Consider the following 18,822-nt stretch of genomic DNA (forward strand, 5'->3'; position numbering starts at 1 on the left):
TATCTTTGTGAGAAACGACTTTCATCACTCCTTCATATAAAAACAAAATACAGAATTTGTCTTAGTGTGTGTGTGTGTGCCGATCTTCGACTGAAGTTGACCAATATTGAGCCAGATATCCAGCAACTCTGCAAGCTCAAGAAGCTCATCCATATCATTAAAAGTAAATAGTAACATAATTATATAATTTTATTTATTTGTTTAATAAAAATTAAAACTTTGTTTTAATTTTTATCAACAAAATTTAATTTTTTATCTATATATCCGGCCTGGTTGCCCGACTCTCCAGCCAAAAGGCTGCATGTTCGAATCCCGCCATGGGCATGGATGTTTGTAATTGTCTGTGAAAATACTAGTGGTAGTGTCGGCAGTCGACAGCATTGGTGTAGATGATGATGATGATTGTAGTTGTGGTTGGTGAAGATGGAGAGCTGTAGAGTAGGTGCCCTTCCTCGATATGTCTTTGGACTACCTGGAGATGTTATGTAATAATAATATCGACAAGCTTTATATGTTCATTATGCATCACATAGTTTGAATTTGGCACTTGGAAATGCTATATCTGTGACAAATAAGAAATTGCATTGGCATAATTGAAAAGGTACACAATTTCTTCAATACCCCTAAAAGACAGGACGTCCTTGTTGTCTATAGTATATAATATTAATATCTTTTAAGATTTATAATATCTTTATTTAGCTTGCAAAAAATATTTGCGTGCACCTTACCATTGTCTAAAATCATGCAAAAATCTGACATGACCTCTAAATTGCCCTAAATTTTGTTGATGATGTTGTGGCTCAATTAAATACTGTTCGTGAAACACCAGATTCTTCATTTAAAGATATTTACGATGAAGCATGTATAAAAGCCAATAATTTTAATATTGACATTAAAAAGCGAAGGACTTCATCAAAACAAACATTAAGGTCCAATGTTCCAGCTGATTCTGTAGAAGAGTATTTCAGGAGAACTATTTCATTCCATTTATTGACCAAATATTGACTCAACTTCATGAACGTTTCACTCGGCACCTCATCATTTTGAAATATATTTTTTTCTCTTCTACCAAATGGAAAAGATGCTCCAACAGCAAGTGCAATGGAAGATTTTTGTCAGTTGTGTGAATTTTATGCCGGTGATTTGCCTTATACAAATCCAGCAATTTTGAATGCCGAATTCAAGTTGTGGTATAAGAAATTTGAAAAACTGTTTGCAATAGCTCCATGCAAAAATGCCGTTGATGCAGTTTCAAAGTGTGACAAAATGATATATTCTAACATCTGTAACTTATTAAAAATATTTGCAACGCTTCCGGTAACAACATGCGTCAGTGAAAGGTCATTTTCTAACTTACGCCTTTTAAAAACTTATTTAAGATCTACCATAACACAATCACAATTGAACAGACTGGCTTTGCTATATACATACACACAGAGAGAGATTAATGTAACCATGACTGAAATAATTCAAGAGCTTTGTAAAAAGAAAAGAAAACTGGATTTTATTCTTTAAATAAATTTTTATAATTACCTAACGAATTTTATTGAATGAATGAAATTTAACGAATTTTAGTTGAACAGATAAAAATATTTTTAATGCAAATTCATTGTATTAAAAATATTTTTATCTGTTCAACTCCCCCCCCCCCCCCCCCCCGAGATTAAATCCTGGGTGTGCCACTGATAATAATAATAATTACACAACACCTCCAAGGAGTCCATGGACTCAGTTGTGGGAGGGCATGTTCTCCACTCCACTACAAACATTTTACCATCTCCTCTACTACTTAATTCTCCAATTACACATAATGACACTATTACCATCAACACACAAATGCTATTTACTGTCCAGCACCACCAACAATAGTATTTTTTTGTGGGAAGTTTTTAGTTTTGAGAAACTTACTGCTACAATAGCAGTTTTGTCTGTAAAATGCATGTGTTCTTATGGCCAGTTTACCAGTACTTGGGATGAAAAAACCTGGGAGAGTTTCTGAGAGCAAAAACCCCTGCTACCTTTGTATGAGATCAGCTAACTCACTTTCATTTGAAAAGGGCTATGTAAAGATTCCTCTCATCATGATGAGAAATGAACTCAGGTCTTTTTCCAGTCGAAGGGTGCATTGTCTCTTGTTCTTCCAATTGCCCTGTGAATGCACTATATATTAGATAAACATTATATTTAGATAAACTTAGATGAACATCATATTTTGATTTTCAATGATAGGTTGCCACGTTGGAAATTGGTAATTAAGTTGGAACATATGAGGTTGGATAAGATTGGAGATTGGTTGTGTATAGGTTATTAGCAAGTTTTGTATGTGATAGCAATATACCAAAAGTGGAAAGGCACTAGTGGTGTGTTCCAAAGGCTATTGCTATCTGTTATGTTAATGATATTGGGAAAGGTTTTAATAATGATATGCAGATGATGAAAAGTTGGGAAGAACTACGAGGAGTAGAGCAGATGTGTTTCTGTAAGAAGTCTTGAATGGGTGGGTGAGTCAGTGGGGATTGTTATTTCAGTGTTAATATTTGGGAAGCAAAGTATACAGTTGGTGATATCTTGAAGGAGGTAGGGAGATAAGGAATCTGAGGATGATGTTGGATAAGGATCTAAAATTTAGGAGACATTTGATATTGTGAGCACAATGGATTATGGCAGTGATGCAGACATTGATTTATTGTGGCAAGATTATAGTTCCATTGTGTAAAGCCTTGATCAGGCAGCATATGGATTATTTGCACAGATTTGGTCACCTGGTTTTCAAAAGAATGAAGAGATATTGCAATGAGTCTAGATATGATTGACTAGGTTTTCTGGAATGTTGAGTATGAAAAAGATTATAGGAATGCAATTTGCATTTGCAGAGTTAGTAAATAGGAAGAGGACGGAGGGAGTAGGATTATGATTGAGACATATAAGTTTAAATCTGATGTGTCTAGATTAACAAATTGAAATCTGATTTTGATGGCACAACGTTTTCCTTGTTCTAATGATAGCCAAGCCTTCTGATCCCTAGCTAAAGCCAGTGGGTTTGACCTTTGTCCACTCACATTTTCACTACTCTCACATCCTAATGGTACTATTGTAACATCACCCTAAGACAAAACACTGACTTACTGCCCCCATTCTTTTCTTCCAATTTCTGTATTGATGATCAAGGCAAATTATACCCCACACTACCAAGAATCATTCACTCTATGCCACCTGTAGTTTTCTGCCAGAAAATCAGAAGAATCCTGAATAACTTCACATGAACGAGGTGGTCCTGATGGTATTCCACCTATTATGCTAAAAACTTTGTGCTTCAGTATTGTCATCTATTTTCTTCTAGCTGACTTACAGCTAGAAGAAAATATCGTCACCTGAAAATAAAAGTAAAAGTTCAAAAAAAATTTTTTTTTGAAATAAAAGTTAATAGTTAAATTCGAAACCTGCAATTTTTGACTTAGTGGAATTTGCTTGTAAGGTGACGATATTAGATACAGCACTTACCGTAACATACACTGATTAGCAGCTTATAGATACAACGATTATTATACAGGTGAGATTTGATTTTGCTTTTTGATGGCGAATGAACACAGTGACATGCACCCATCGATTTATTGTCTATATGAACCAACACATAAAAAAATAAATGCTTAAATACCCATTTTCATCATAAAAACGCATTTATAACCACAAATTTTAAAATAAAGCACAGTACACTACAAGAAAAGAAACAATAAACGGAAAACGTAAACAGCTGGCTATGATGGGTCAAACATATCTGAGCTTCACAGCTATGCCATGTGGCTGTTCTCTATTAGACAATGTCTTCCTGCACGTGGCTGAGTGCAATCCGAAAATTCCAGTTTTTTAGATCGGATAGAGGTTCACATAATCGAGAGTCGTTAACCAAGAGATTTTTTTCTTACAGCCACTCGTCGTTAACCAAGTATGTCATTATCTGAGGCCGTTGTTAATCAAGGCACCATTGTATATACAAATAGCTCAGACTTGAATATATTTCACATGCAAAAACACGGTTTTTGCTTTCTTGGGTAAAGGATTAAAACCAAGTATATAATTTCTTGGTATCATTAATGTACAGATTTTTCTAATCTAATATATGTGTGATCTGCACCTTTATCCTTTTCAAGGATAAAGGTGCAGATCACGCATATATTAGATGTAGATCACATATATCACATATATCACTAATATATGTGATATATGTGATCACACATATATCACATATATTAGATGTAGCTTCTCTAGTTGCCAAAAACTCAGTGTATTTTTCCACTCAAGTTAATACTTTCCAGATATACATCTGCTAACTCTTTATTAATCACAAATCTTTCCTAATCATAATACTCATGAGACTTGCAATGAGTCTTGTGACTCTATGGGGGTCAGGAAAATAATAACATCTTGGATGGTACACTCAATACTTTAACCATGATTTCTTGATGCTATTTAGAAGAGAGAGCAGTTAGATTAATTAATTACTTCCTTTCTCACAGAATCACTCAAATTCCTCTCCCATAGATGTTCAATTTCTACTTTATTTCTCTTCTACAGTTGCTTTCGTGGCAATGTTTGCTGAATGAGTGACTGTTGTTCATCCACTTTTTCCAAAGCTTCCAGAACAAGAGCACTTACTGGTCATCACGATAATCACTAATCTTCATATTTACTGAACCAACTTCTCCTCTTGCATTCCATCTGTCTTTATTCTTTCAACCATCCTCTCCTTCACTCTTGTCTTTATTATTATTATTACATGACACCTCCAGGGAGTCCAAAGACTCATCAAGGGAGGGCACCTACTCTACAGCTCTCTGTCTCCACCTCTCAATCCACCATCTACAATGAACTGCAACTACACCAATGCCATCTACCACCCACCACCACCACTAATATTTTCACAGACAATCACAAACATCTATGTCCACTGCAGAATTTGAGCCTGCAGCCTTTTGGCTGGAGAACAGATATGCTCACCTGGCCAACCAGGCTTTCCTCTATAATACAACCTTCATCTCTTTCAACTTTTCATAAAAAATAAATAAAATAAAAATAAAAAAGCAGTTGAGTCCTTTTTTTTTTATCCTCTTTCTCACATTTTGCACACTTGTAAACCTTGAAAGAGTACTGAGGTGAATAGCAAAAGTGATATCAAGATTGTACAATGTCAGTTATGAGGATAGACTAAGGGAATGTTGACTGCAAAGTTGGTTAGAGAGAGAGAGAAAGAAGAAGGAGAGGTGATATGATTGATACATTTAAAGTGTTGAGAGGTAATTACAGGATTTGGTGCAGTTCTTTTGTGTTGTATAACAAGGGACTATCCCCAGAGATAGAGATTGTGAAAGGAAGTCATGAACAAGAGGGTGAGGAGCAGTTTTTTTGTATAGAGGGTGGTTGAATCATGGAATGTATAGCTTGATAGGGTGGTCAGAGCACAAGCAGTGAATGAGTTGAGGAGTGGTATGATAGCCTTTGTGTTGTGTAGGATGAGTCTCCCACCTATCTTTTGCTCGTGTTCTTGATGTCACTTTAGCCACAGCATGAATTATGTAAAGGATATTGATGAACTAACGAAATACATTCAAAATAAATATATTGAAATTAGTGTACATTGGCTAAGATATATATTTGAGAGGAGGAAATTATGTTTCCTAATTAGCACTACTATAGAAATTAGTTAGTGGAAACTTCACAGTTGATCATTAAATACTGTGAACAACTCATGATACATTTTCTTTTTCATCATTATATTTTATTATAAATATAGTACAGTTCTATACTTCTAAATGTAACATGAGTAATTAATGTGTAGATGAGTTTTAATAATTTGTGTATATTCTGTGAATGTATTTTTGTATGTATATAATCATGTATGTCATTATATAGGCTCCTTATTGTCCTCCAAAACCAAAATGTCCAGAAATCAGAGTACCTCAGCCACATTATGATGATCATATGAATTCTCTATTACATAGCCAGTATTACAGCGAAGTTAAACTTCTCTCAGGACACACATTGTTTTCTGCCCATAAGGCTGTACTAGCTGCAGCTTCAAGTTATTTTGAAAGAATATTTATTGGGAATATAAATTCAAGATTTGTATCAGATCAGGACATTATATACAGTGACAATTCTGAGGTAAGTAGCATTATTTACTGAACATACTTTTTTAATTTTTTTTATTTTATTTGTCACCATTATTTTAGATTTGTGCATCTTTATATCAGTGATAATCAGAATGCAGTCAAGTTTCTTAATATTAATGTTAAGATGACTTCTGCTTCTTTTTCTCTCACTGGATCCTCCAACCCTTTTGTAGTCTTTCACTTGCCTCAAATTTTACCCATAGTTTTGCTGATGATAGTGCATCTTCTCATCATTTGAAAAATTTTGGAGTGCTCCAGTTCCAAACTTAAAGACCTTCCACAGCCATTGCCTTAAATACTGATTTTGACATTCTTTAATAGTGAAAATAACCTAGTCACCTCTAGTACTATGAAAACAGTATTTGAAAAGATTTTTTGCAAAAAAAAAAAAAAGACTTTATTTCTTCTCCCCTTTTTTTGGTAAGTGAGAGCTGAAACAAAGTCACATATTTCCTCTTAGATGGATATTTACCTTTATGTATCTGTGCCAGTGTTTCCTGGCACAGATACATAACTATGCTTATTCCAAATCAATCTGACCTTAAAATACTCTTCTCATATTTCAGGTGATGTGCCTAAAACTTCTCCATAGGTAAAATGCATTCTATGCAGAAGAAGGCTGTCTTTCGCAGATTGTTTCTGCTTCATGCCATTTCATGGATGCTATTCTGCTGAACTGGCATCTAATAATTCCTCCATTTTCCTAAAAAACACTAAACTATAAAAATGTGTGGCCTATTAAACTAGTTTATGCTCTCATTCCATCTACGTTAATTTTTTAGTGCAGCCTTCTCACCTATGAATTAGCCATAGTGCTAAATGCATCATGCTTCTGTATATGACTAATTAAGCTGAAAGAAATATACAAAAATAAATTATTTTTTATTTTTAAAAAAGCACAATTACTTTTATTTTGCTCTTAAGATGATGACTTTTTGATATCTTTTTGATATCCTCATTATACAGCAATCCCTCGATTAATGTGCCTAATGCGTTCTTTAAAACAGGCGCATTAATCGAAAATGCACTAATCGAATATAATAACCTATGGGGGAAAATATAATTCGTTCCTCAAATTTCTTTTATGACCCTTAATTTTTTTTTATAAAAGAATTAGGGTACATCTCAGGGCATAGTTAAAGGAAAACATTAAGCTGAAAGACAATTAAACATATTCAGAATATAAATTTATTATTCTACTTCTTAACAAAGAATTGATCTAAAGTAGTTTTGCAGGCATTCCATTTCTTTTGTTTCATACAACTGATGGCATGGTCCTATTGCCTCTTCTACTACTTCTGCAAAGTTTACTGCTTCTCTCTTCATTAGGGTCAGCCTCTAAGCATTGCTGCTTAAAAACTTCAGTTGTACAAAAACTGTTTTCAAATTGTTTCTTTGAAATCTCTTTGGGCTTGTCAGTGATTAAATTTTCTTCATATTCTTCAGGATATTCTCGCTGTACATCTAAAATTAGCAGGTTGGAATCACTTGAAATCTTTTGCACGCTGTGGAAGAATGTACTTCCAAATGACTCGCATATTGCTAGCAGTAATTTCATTCAACTTTGCAACTTTCTAACCAGGCTGAGATTTCTCTGATTTGGCCAGTAAAGTCTTGGAAGGCATTTGCTTCCCAAAAAGTCCAGTTTCATCGACATTAAATATTTGTTGGATACAATAGCCCCCTCCCCCTTCTTCTACAGTTTTCTTCTCTGGATAATTTGCGACCACCTCCTTATCTGTGCTTGCAGCTTCTCCTGTGATTAAACATTATGTAGGCTATTTCTCTTTTTGAAAACTCAAACCACCCAGAACTATCATGGAATTCTTCTTTTCCATCATTAATAGCCCTTTCTTTCAAGGTTGCAAACAGCTTAATGCTTTTGATTTAATAAGGTCAGTGCTTAGCGGAATGTGATTTCAGTTACAATCTTCAATCCATGTAGAAAGAAGTCTCTCTAATTCAATCATTATTATACTTTGATTTCGAGTGCATGCATGATGAACTTGAAGCAGCCTTACCTTTCTCTTTTTGTATTCAGTAGCTTTGCTTAAAATTCCTCTTATAGTTGATTCACTTATTTTTGTGTTCTTGTCCTATCTTTGTTCTGGACTCGCTTTGTTCATTTTTCTTTATTATTTCAAGTTTTTCTTTCAACAAGATTACTTTTCAAATCTTTTACACACTTCCACTTTTCTGCTCACTTATTCTTTTACTCGTGATGAAAGATTGGGAAAATACTTTAAAATAAAAAAGTAAGGAAAACAATTGCAAGTAGGCACGAGTTATGATCAGCAAAATTTTTGGCGGTAAATTTGGAACATAGTGATAGTGTACATGGAAATAGTGTAGTATGCTATTAAAAAATAACTTTGTAAAATGTTTTAAATCGGTAACTAAAGTATTTCATCCTGGTGAGTGATTTATCCTGATGAGTGATTTTTTTAAAATAGTTAGCCATAAAAATGTATAGATAGAAAATGTTAAAAATCTGTAATATTTATTTTGAAGATGTATATAGGCGCATTAATCGAATTTGGGTATAGAAAAAAAATAACGCACTAATCGGGGGCTCATTAATCGAGGATTGCTGTAATTCAGTCTTAGATTTCTGTGGTTTTAGAGATGCATGTCTTAATTGCCAGTATAAGGACCACATTTCATAAAGAGTAAAAAGAAAATATGCTTTATTTAATGCAAACTGTCAGTTCTATGAGTTGATAGGCTGAAATTGGCAGGAAATGACAATGTTATACAAAATGATTAAAAACTAGAGAATGTAAACATCAAACATTGGGAACTGAAAAAATATAATGGATTAAATAATTAATTATACTAAAAATGTATGGGTAAAGGACACACACTATTTAAAGAACATGATAGTTGATGCTGTCACATTCTTTAACATAGTGCTTGTCATATTTTAGGTCCAAGAATGCTAGGTTTTTAATGAGTAAAGACCAAACCTTGTGCAGTATTAAAGTCTGGTTTTTATTACACTTGGTAGGGCATATAGCATTTCAGAGACCTTTATCAATCTTCTTAAAAATAAGTTATGTTCCATATTTGGCATTTCTGTTTTCTTCCAGAGTACTAGGTGGTTGATGCTGGTTATGTGAAAGGCCAATCCAGACCTTGTGTTGTCATTTCTATTCAACATCTTTGACATGTTCTGAGATACAGATCTCTCCAGAATGTCCTGTTTGGTAATGTAACAAATGCCATAAGAGAAGTGAATTTTGTAGACTCCTGGTTTCTTTGAGTGTGTGTGTGTGTAGGGAGAGAGGGGGGGGGTGGTTTCAGTGTTTATAAAAACTATGAAATTTTGTAAAGCAGAAGAGTGAAGCTATATTTATGTCAAGCTTTAAAGCAAAGATATAATTCTGTTAGTAACATCATAGATGTAGAGAAGGATACAGGCCAACAGAATGAAATATACACTTGATTGCTGTAGGCCAGAGGGTAAAAGAGAGGCTGTAGATGGCATGCCATTTCCATTAGCCTGATGAGTTCAGGTGTAGTAATTATTATAGAGGATTTCAACTATGAGGATATAAATTGGAAAACAGAATGGTCACAGGAGGAGAAAGAAATAGAATTTATATAGCTGCTAAGAGATAATTTCCTGAGACAGTATGTAATGGAGGGAACACAAAGTTTGAGAAGTGTGACTAGATTGATTACTGTCATGTAATCAAACTAGCCACACTTACTTCACTTGGGAAAAGCGATCATATAGTCTTGATCTGGGAGATGATTGCCAGACATTCAGAATTTTCTGTTAAGAAGGAGTATTATGGAATTACAAAGCAGGTGATTATGACAATCTTGAGGAGTCAACTTGCAGTAGTGTCCATGGCATAAGAATTTGGTGGGGGAGAGATGTTGGCAGTGCATGGGAGATTGTCAAGGGATTTTCAAGAAAGCAGTATTAGACTGTATATTAACCGGATTCAAGAAGATAAATCAGATAGAAGTTAAATGGATGAGCAGCCTAATTTTGTAGGAGTTGTGGAAGGAATATAAAGAAAAGGTGATCCATATGACCAGTACAAGGCATAGGCAAGAAGGGTGATATATGCTAAGGATGACCATTATTATGAGAAGCTAGCTAGTTAACAAGGCCCAAAAGAATCCTAAAGAGCGTTTTCTACGTGACAAGTAAAAGGAGGAATGACTTTAACAAGTGCTGATGGTAGAGAGGTAACAAAAGCAAACCAAATAGTTGAGTTGCTAAGTTATCGCTTTGAAAGGGTGTACCATCCAAGTGGTGATATTGCAATGTCAGATGTGACATCGATTGAATAGAAGAATATGTTTGTTGAATTAGAGGTACCTAGGGTATTGCAAAACCTTAATGTGAATATGACCATGCTATTAGATGGCACATCAGTCTGTGCATTATGAGAATGTTCAAGGGAATTAGTACTTCCTATGGGCAAGCTGTTTTAAGTCTCAATTTTGGGAAGGTGCCAGTGCGAATGGAGTGGAAAGAGGGCAAAATAGTCCCACTGCATAAAGAGGTTCCAAGACAAAATAGCAAATTATAGGCCAATCACTAGCTCAGGAGTAGTGGTTAAGGTATTGGAGAAGTTGGTAAAAGACAGAATTCAGGACTGGGTTAATAGGAATATGATCCTTTATAAGGGGAATTGTGGTTTTATGAAATGTATGTCTTGCCTTTATTTATTTATTTATTTGTGTGGGGTTCCCCCATTCCTCAACTGCTCCTTAGACTGGTTGAGCCCTCCTAATGAGGGATTAAGTATGTATTTTTGACTGTTGACTGTAGTATCATGTGTTCACGGTACCAGTTTGCCTGCTTGCAGGATAAAAAAAAAAAAAATTCAGATAAACTGGGGGGAAAAGCCCTGCTGTCTACACCAAAGACCAGCTAACTTGGTTATGGCTAAGAAAGATCCTTAAACTCCTCACATTCGTCGATGAGAATCAAACCTTGGACACTCCTCCCAGGCATATGGTTGCGAAGTGCATAGCCACTGGGCTAACAATGTAGACATGTCTTGTCTTAGAAATTTGCTTATTCTTTATAATAAAGTGAGAGTTGAGATGAATAAAGGAAATGGCTACTCAGTAATACAGCTGGACTTTGCAAAGGCATTTTACAGGATTTAAGAGAAAACTCTTACTTCAGGATGCTTAGCAATAATTTCAGCTCATTTGCCACCATCTATACTGTTTTGTTCTAATTTATATGATGAATACTTACATGAGTAATTATGTAAGAGCATGTTGCTCTCTAGCTTAATATATCTTTTAATAATTTGTAATGAAATAGATAATAATAATAGGACTCTAGCTTTCATCTAGTAAGGTTTTTTTTTTCCATTGCTAATTATGCAAACCAAATAGCCCAAAATTTAGTTAACTAACCCTACAACAAAAGAAAATTTTCCAACACAAAATAATAAAATTACCATATATCCAAAACACACATAAAGCGTTTAAATATATTTTTAAAAATACAGACTACAAATTAGTTTTCACTACCAATTGCAAACTGGCTATCCTTTTAAAACCCACCATATATCACTCTCATAAAGAAACATTAGAATACCACAGTGTGGTAAACAAATTTCCTTGTCAATGTGATTGCAAGGTTACCTACATAGGCCCGATGATCAGATCACTATGATTGCAGGTACAGGAACATTTTTGAGACTGTAATGTATCCATTCCCAAATACCTAAGCAATAAGAAAAACCAAAACAGTAATTAAAAAATCAAATACTGGTAAAACTGAAATCATGATTTATGTGTTCAAACAGAACTACATTCTTTAAATTGAAAAAGCTACAATACTGGACCTTCAAAATATCGAAACCATGCTAAGAATTTTGGAAACCATAGCTATTAGGTGATGTGACAGAAATTCCATGAATGTCCATCATCCCTACCTGATTTCAGAGAATTGGAAGCTCCACTGTATTCAAATTAATCTGAGATTTTCACCAATGAACAATCACTAAAAAATCCATTGCAACCATAAAAGTAAACTTATCACAGACTTCAGCTTTTCATTTTCCCTTGAGCACTCTTCACGAAGATGACTCCTATGTTGAAATGGTGTGTATTCCTCTGTTTTTTAAAACATTTTTCATGCATTTTGAATCTAATTTATGCTACACTTCAGTTTTAAAATTTTCTTATAATCTGTTATTCTTTTATAAGTTTGATTCCTCTTGTAATTTATTGTTCTTTTATTGAAGAGCCTCTGCTACTAATGGCTCATGCAAAAAGTTAAGCAAGTTTGAGTGCGGTTAGTAGTTGATAAGGATTTGGTTAGTAGTTGGAAGGGATTCAGTTGTTCGATGCTGTTGGCACACTCTCCCTTGATGAGTTTTTGGACTCCCTAGAGGTGTCACATAATAATAATAAAATAATAATATTTACAACGATGTCTCATCAAATTTATGTTCCCAAAATTTTAAATTCTTCCTAATGAATGATAGTTAACAAGACAAGAACACGAAGATCTTCCCCAAGATATGCCCGAAAGTACATCATTTATGTTGTTATACATTTAAGGTATGTCTAAATATATATAGGGGATGTGTTGCTAATGATATCAAATGACTTGAATCCAGTTAGAATTGAGACCTATGATTGTAGTACAACTGCTAACAGTATTTCGTGTGGCAATGAGTTTGAAGCCATCTGGTGTGAGGTGGAAATCTAACAAGATCAATTACATAGTGGGGTGTTGTTACAGACCTGGTGGATTGGTTGCTAGTAATGAAGAAATATATCGCCAAATAGAAAAGATGAGCACGAAAAGAGTAATCATAATGGGAGACTTTAATTATCCAAATATTGATTGGGTAGCAGTAGAATTTCATGAGAAGAATGAAAATGTATTTATTGAGCTGTTGCGGGACAACTTCCTCAAGCAGCATGTGACAGAAGGAACTCGAGGGCAAAGAGTGTTAGATTTGATTATAGTGTCAGAGGGCGTCTCAGTTAAAGACGTAACTATTCTGCCTCTGGTTGGTGATGGTAATCATGTGGTACTCACTTGGGAAGTGATTAAGTTTATGAATGTTCCATTCAGAAAAGGTTACATGCTGAACTACAAAGCAGGAAATTATGAGCAACTGAGGAGTATACTGAGTTCAGTGGAATGGGATTGGTTTCTGGATGGAAAGAATATCGACAGTGCATAGGATGCATTTAAACAATACTTAAATGATGCAATACGAGAATTTGTCCTGAGAGTTCAAAGAATAAATAGAGTAGGAGTCAAATGGATGTGTAATCTTATTAAGCAAGAGATTTGTAAGAAAAGAACGACATGGAAGGCACACTGTTTGCATAAGGATGACATCCGTTATGAACGTACATAACAAATAGTCACAACTGTTGTATGGAAAGCAAGTCTGAGTATGAAAAGAAACTGGCTCTGCTTGCTAAAGAGAACCCACAAGAATTCTATCGATATGCTGCAAGTAAAAGAAAGAATGAATATGAAAGAATAACTCTTCTAAATGCAGATGGCATGAGGGTTACAGATGCAGAAGAGGTAGTTCAGTTAATAAGTGTCCATTTTGTTTAAAAGATATCAGCCTGGTGAATGCAACATTGAGCTCACTGCTACCTCTTCACTAGATGAAGAAACGCAGGTGTATGAGGCCGAGGTATTAGAGCTGTTACACACATTGAATAAGAATTCAGCAATAGGAACTGATGGAATATCAGCACGTGCTAAAAGAGTGTTCAGCTGAACTGGCCATTCCTTTGACCAGGATGTTTAATATGAGTCTCAGAACAGGGAAGATTTTGCAGAAATGGAAGGAATGTATGGTAATTCCATTGCACAAGGGTGGTGTAATGACCAATGTATCCAACTATCGAGCAGTCAGTATCTCAGGAGTGGTGGTGAAGATTTTGGAAAAATTGGTTAGGGCTCGCATTCAGAAATGGGTTGACAGATTAACCTCGTATTTTGTGTTAAATAGGCTACTCCTTCTTTTCCTTGATTGTTATTGCCTGAATATAACATTTTGTATTTATTGCTCATCAGCTGCTTAATCAACTGTTATGCGAGTGAAATGGAAAGCTGTTGTGTGAAAGAAAATGTAGAAAAACTGAAATTTTATTAATTCTAGATAATGCTCCTGGTCATCTGCCTTACATCGATGATCTTCACTCCAAGATCAAGGTCGTGTTTCTCCCTCCAAACATTACTTCATTGATCCAACTCCCTGATCAATGATTGAAATTCGAAGTTAGTAATGATGTACATTTTTTATGTAGTACTATCATATCCTGTACACCCCCTTGAGGGTACAGGGCACGAATTTCATGATGATGATGATGGAATAAGAGAGAAATTAGTCTAAACACTAAATTAGCTATATACAAACCATATTGAAGGATATATTAGCTATTTGAAGGAGGGCAAGATTGTGCCACTTCATAAAGGAGGTGATCGAACTCAAGCATCAAACTATAGGCCTATCTGTGTGTCAGGTGTTGTGGTCAAATTGTTGGAGAAGCTTGTGAGAACTAGGTTCCAGAATTGGGTTGACAATAATGGTATTATCTTTGATGGAGAGCTTGGATTTGTTAAAGGGAGGTCATGTTTTAGTAATCTGCTTATGTATTGCAATAAAGTAACTACTTCCTTGGACAGAGGAGGATACGCTGTAATATACTTGGATTTTGCAAAAGTTTTTGATAGATTACCTCATGATAAGTTGACAGTCAAACTAGAGCAGATGGGGTTGGATATTAGATTAGTGCATTGGATTGGAGACTGGCTATCTGATAGGTATCAACAAGTTGTGTATGGGGGAGCGATATCCAGGAAAAGGAAAGTTACTAGTGGAGTGTCTCAGGGGTCTGTTTTAGGGCCATTACTGTTTAACTTGTATATTAATGATATTGATGAAGATTTGGATGGAGATATTCAGTTGTTTGCAGATGATGCAAAGTTGGGACGAACCAGAAAAGTAGAGAAGATGTTGTGGCCTTACCAGAAGACTTGAATAAATTGAGTGATTGGGCATGGAAATGGGGATGTGAGTTCAATGTTGCAAAACATAAGGTTTTAAAATTTGGAAAACAAAAATGGGATGCAAAATTTATGCAAATTAAGCACCTTAGAAGACAGAAATATAAGATCTGATAATGTTGGAGTCTTGACAGGTAACTGATTGATTTGGGAGAAAATTGTAGATGCAAAGTTAATAATGATGTAAGTTTTTCACGTAGTACTATCATGTCCTGTATACCCCTTGAGGGTACATGTCAGGAATTTGATGATGATGATAATTACTTAATCCAATAAGGGAAATGCTACATTAGTTCTAGACTATTATGATTACCCTGCCAATATACAGATGAGATCACTTCACCAACTTCTTAAAATGGTGGTTACCTTCTGGCCTCTTGAAGTTACTAATAGACTAAAACCATATAATTCTAACCCCCCCCCACCATGTACATTGGCCATTTAAAATCCCTAAACGGAATGCACAATTATATCCTGTTTTAGATGCTAGTGATTCACCAACATACAGTTAGCCAATATTTAGCAAAAGTGCTTTCTCAGTATATTGATGACATAAAACCTCTTTCACACTTAAAAAATTCAGCCCACTTTAAAGACGGTATAGAAAAGCTTACACTCCAATACACTGACATTATGGTCAGTTTTGATGTCTTCTCACTGTTAACCAATATCTCACTTAAAGACACTTTAGACCTTTAAAATGGGAGGTACTTTGTGATGTTATCTCTGCAAGAGTTAGAGGTGAAGAATAACTCTAGGAGGTCAGCCTTGTCTTTGGATGATGTTGCATTACTATCACTGGATGTGTGAGGGACAAGCAGAAACATGAATGGGTAGAAGTTGCACAGATCTCTTACCCAGTGACTTTGCAAGGGTTAAGAAATCTCTACTGCCATTTGAGTAGGTGGCAGGTTTTCAGATTTTTTCATTTTAATTCATAATGCAAAAAGAAATAAATAAGATATTTATTAATTATTTTGCAGCTAATATTTTGCCAGTTTTATACCCAGCATCTTCAGAGTATAGTTGGTCACAATATGCAGATAGCAACAATTAGTTAATAGTAGGAATGGTTTAAAATTGTAATGAGCAATATAAAGAACTAAAGTCCTAATTTGATGCCATGTGTTGTTGATAAGGAGAAGTTTACCTGCATTAAGTCAATCTCAAAATGACCAAGCTTTAGACATCACTAAAAGGATGTCTAAGGCTTGGTCTGCCAGACCGAACTTACCATAACAGTAGTGACAAATATATTTCTTATGATCTTCAAGGCAGTTATTATCAGAGTCCTGAGTCTCCACAGTAAGCTAGGTCATCTTCTTCTTCGAGTGCCATCTCCTATTGGAGGTCGGCGACCACCTTGGCAAATTTTGAGTGATTCTCAGCTATTTTGAGCAGTCTCTCAGCATTCATACCAGTCCACTGTCTGATATCTGCCAGCCAAGATTTTCTTCGTCTTCCTTGTTCTCTTCTTCCATTTATCTTCCCTTTTATAATCAATTGAAGTATCTTATATTTTTCATTACGAAGTAGGTGAACTAGATATGCAGTTTTCCTTCTTTTTATGGTATCTTAAAGTTCATGTGATATCCCCATTTGTTCCAGTACTTCCTGATTGGACGTTTTTGCTGTCCATGGGATTTTTAACATTCGTCTGTATAACCACATCTCAAAGGCTTCAAGTCTTTTTATTGATGTTGTCTTCAAGGCCCAAGTTTCTGCACCATACAGCAGTATAGACCATACATAGCATTTAACCATGCGTACTCTAAGCTCTAAGTTTAAACTGTGGTTACACAGTGTTGATTTCATCAAGAGAAAATTTTTTCTTGCCATTTCAATTCTAACTTTTATTTCCATTTCTGGATTGCAATCTTCATTTAACCAGCATCCAAGATATTGAAACTTTGCCACTCTTTCTATTTGTTTCCTATTTAAAGAAAGTGCTAAATTAAGAATTTGTTTCTTACTTATGACCATGAATTTAGTTTTGGTGATATTTATTTTTAATCCCATTTTTTCATTCTCTTCATTTATTAGTTCCAAAAGATTTTGAAGATCCTGAATATTGTCAGCCAGAAGAGCTGTATCATCGGCATATCGGATGTTACTAATGATTTCACCATTTACACTAATTCCTTCCTTTCTTCCTTCCAAGACTTTTTGAAATATGGCTTCTGAGTAGATGTTAAAAAGAAGAGGTGACAGCACACATCCTTGCCTTACTCCTCGTTTGATGTTAATGGAGTCTGTAATAATGTCATCAACTTGAACAGATGCCTTTTGGTTCCAATATAAGTTTTCAATGATCCTGATGTCTTTACCATCTAATCCAATTCTTTTTAATAGTACAATCATTTTAGCATGTTGGACTTTGTCAAATGCTTTCTTGAAGTCGATGAAGCAAATGAATATTACCTTGTTTTGGTGAATACATTTTTGAAATAAGATCTGAGAACAGAAAAGGGCCTCTCTTGTTCCCAAGCCGCAAATTGGGTATCACTGATGGTGTCTTCACATTTTCTGTATATTCTTTTTTGAATTATTTTCAGAAACATTTTGAGAACGTGACTCATTAGGCTGATCATTCTATAGTCATTACAAGTTTTCGCATTTACTTTTTTAGGTAGCATGATGAAGGTCGACTGTAACCAGTCTTGAGGGATTATGCCTGTATCGTAGATCTTATTAAATAGCTTTACTAATATGTTAATGTTGTCACCTTCTAATAACTTTACTATTTCTGCTGGTATTCTATCTGGTCCTAGGGCTTTACCATTTTTAACTGAGTTTAATGCACACTCTACCTCTGATTTTAGAATGCATGGACCTTCCATATGTTCATAAGTATTTTCTGGGTTCTGTCTGTTATCAGTAAAGAGTTCTTGTATAATTTCACCCATTCTTGTATTTTGTCATCCTTTTTTGGATATAATTTCTCCCTTTTTGTTTCGAAGGATACAGAATTGTTTTTTCTTATATATACCTGAGGTCTCTTTCATCTTTTTGTGTAGATTAAAATTGTCATGTTTTTCCTGTAGAATTTCTATTTCTTTACATTTTTCATTCATCCAGATTTCTTTTGCTTTTTTGATCTTGTGTTTAATAATTTTCTGAACTGCTGTATATTTTGTTGGATTATGATTTTTATATGATCTGCGTTGATACATGATCTGCGTTGACATGATCTATGAGAGAAAGAATTTCATCGGTCATCCAATCTTTCTTTTTTACTGCTCTATTAGGACATAAGGTATTGGTACATTTCTCTATGAAGACAGATTTCAATTTGTCCCACGATTCATCAACCCTCATGATGTCATCATTCTTGATAAGTGCTAGCTCTTGATTCAATTTGCTTCTTATCTCTGTGTTTTTTAATTTTCCCAAATCAAACCTTTTTTGTTGATGTTTCTTAAGCATAGCTTTCAGTCTAAGTTGTAACTCTGCCACCAGTAGGTTATGATCAGAAGCAATATCTGCACTAGGATAGGTTTTTGTATTCTTTATAGAACTTTGAAATCATTGATTATTTAGTAAGTAATCAATTTGGTTTCTGACTATATTCCCATTATTATCCTGTGGTGATCGCCAAGTATACAATCTTCGAGGTGGTAG

At 34.8% G+C, this 18,822-nt stretch overlaps 1 protein-coding gene across 1 annotated transcript in view; it reads left to right on the plus strand.

The window, feature by feature from the left end:
• Positions 1 to 18,822, plus strand: part of LOC150106305 (rho-related BTB domain-containing protein 2-like) — a 363,993-nt gene that overhangs the window by 183,471 nt on the left and 161,700 nt on the right. The window contains 1 exon segment of the mRNA XM_090392338.1: positions 5,908 to 6,159. Within this exon segment, the coding sequence (XP_090248464.1) occupies positions 5,908 to 6,159 (252 nt within the window).

Source organism: Typopeltis vanoorti, chromosome 5, assembly GCF_054136105.1.
Source record: "Typopeltis vanoorti isolate ZY-2024b chromosome 5, IOZ_Tvanoo_1.0, whole genome shotgun sequence".
NCBI lineage: Eukaryota > Metazoa > Arthropoda > Arachnida > Uropygi > Thelyphonidae > Typopeltis > Typopeltis vanoorti.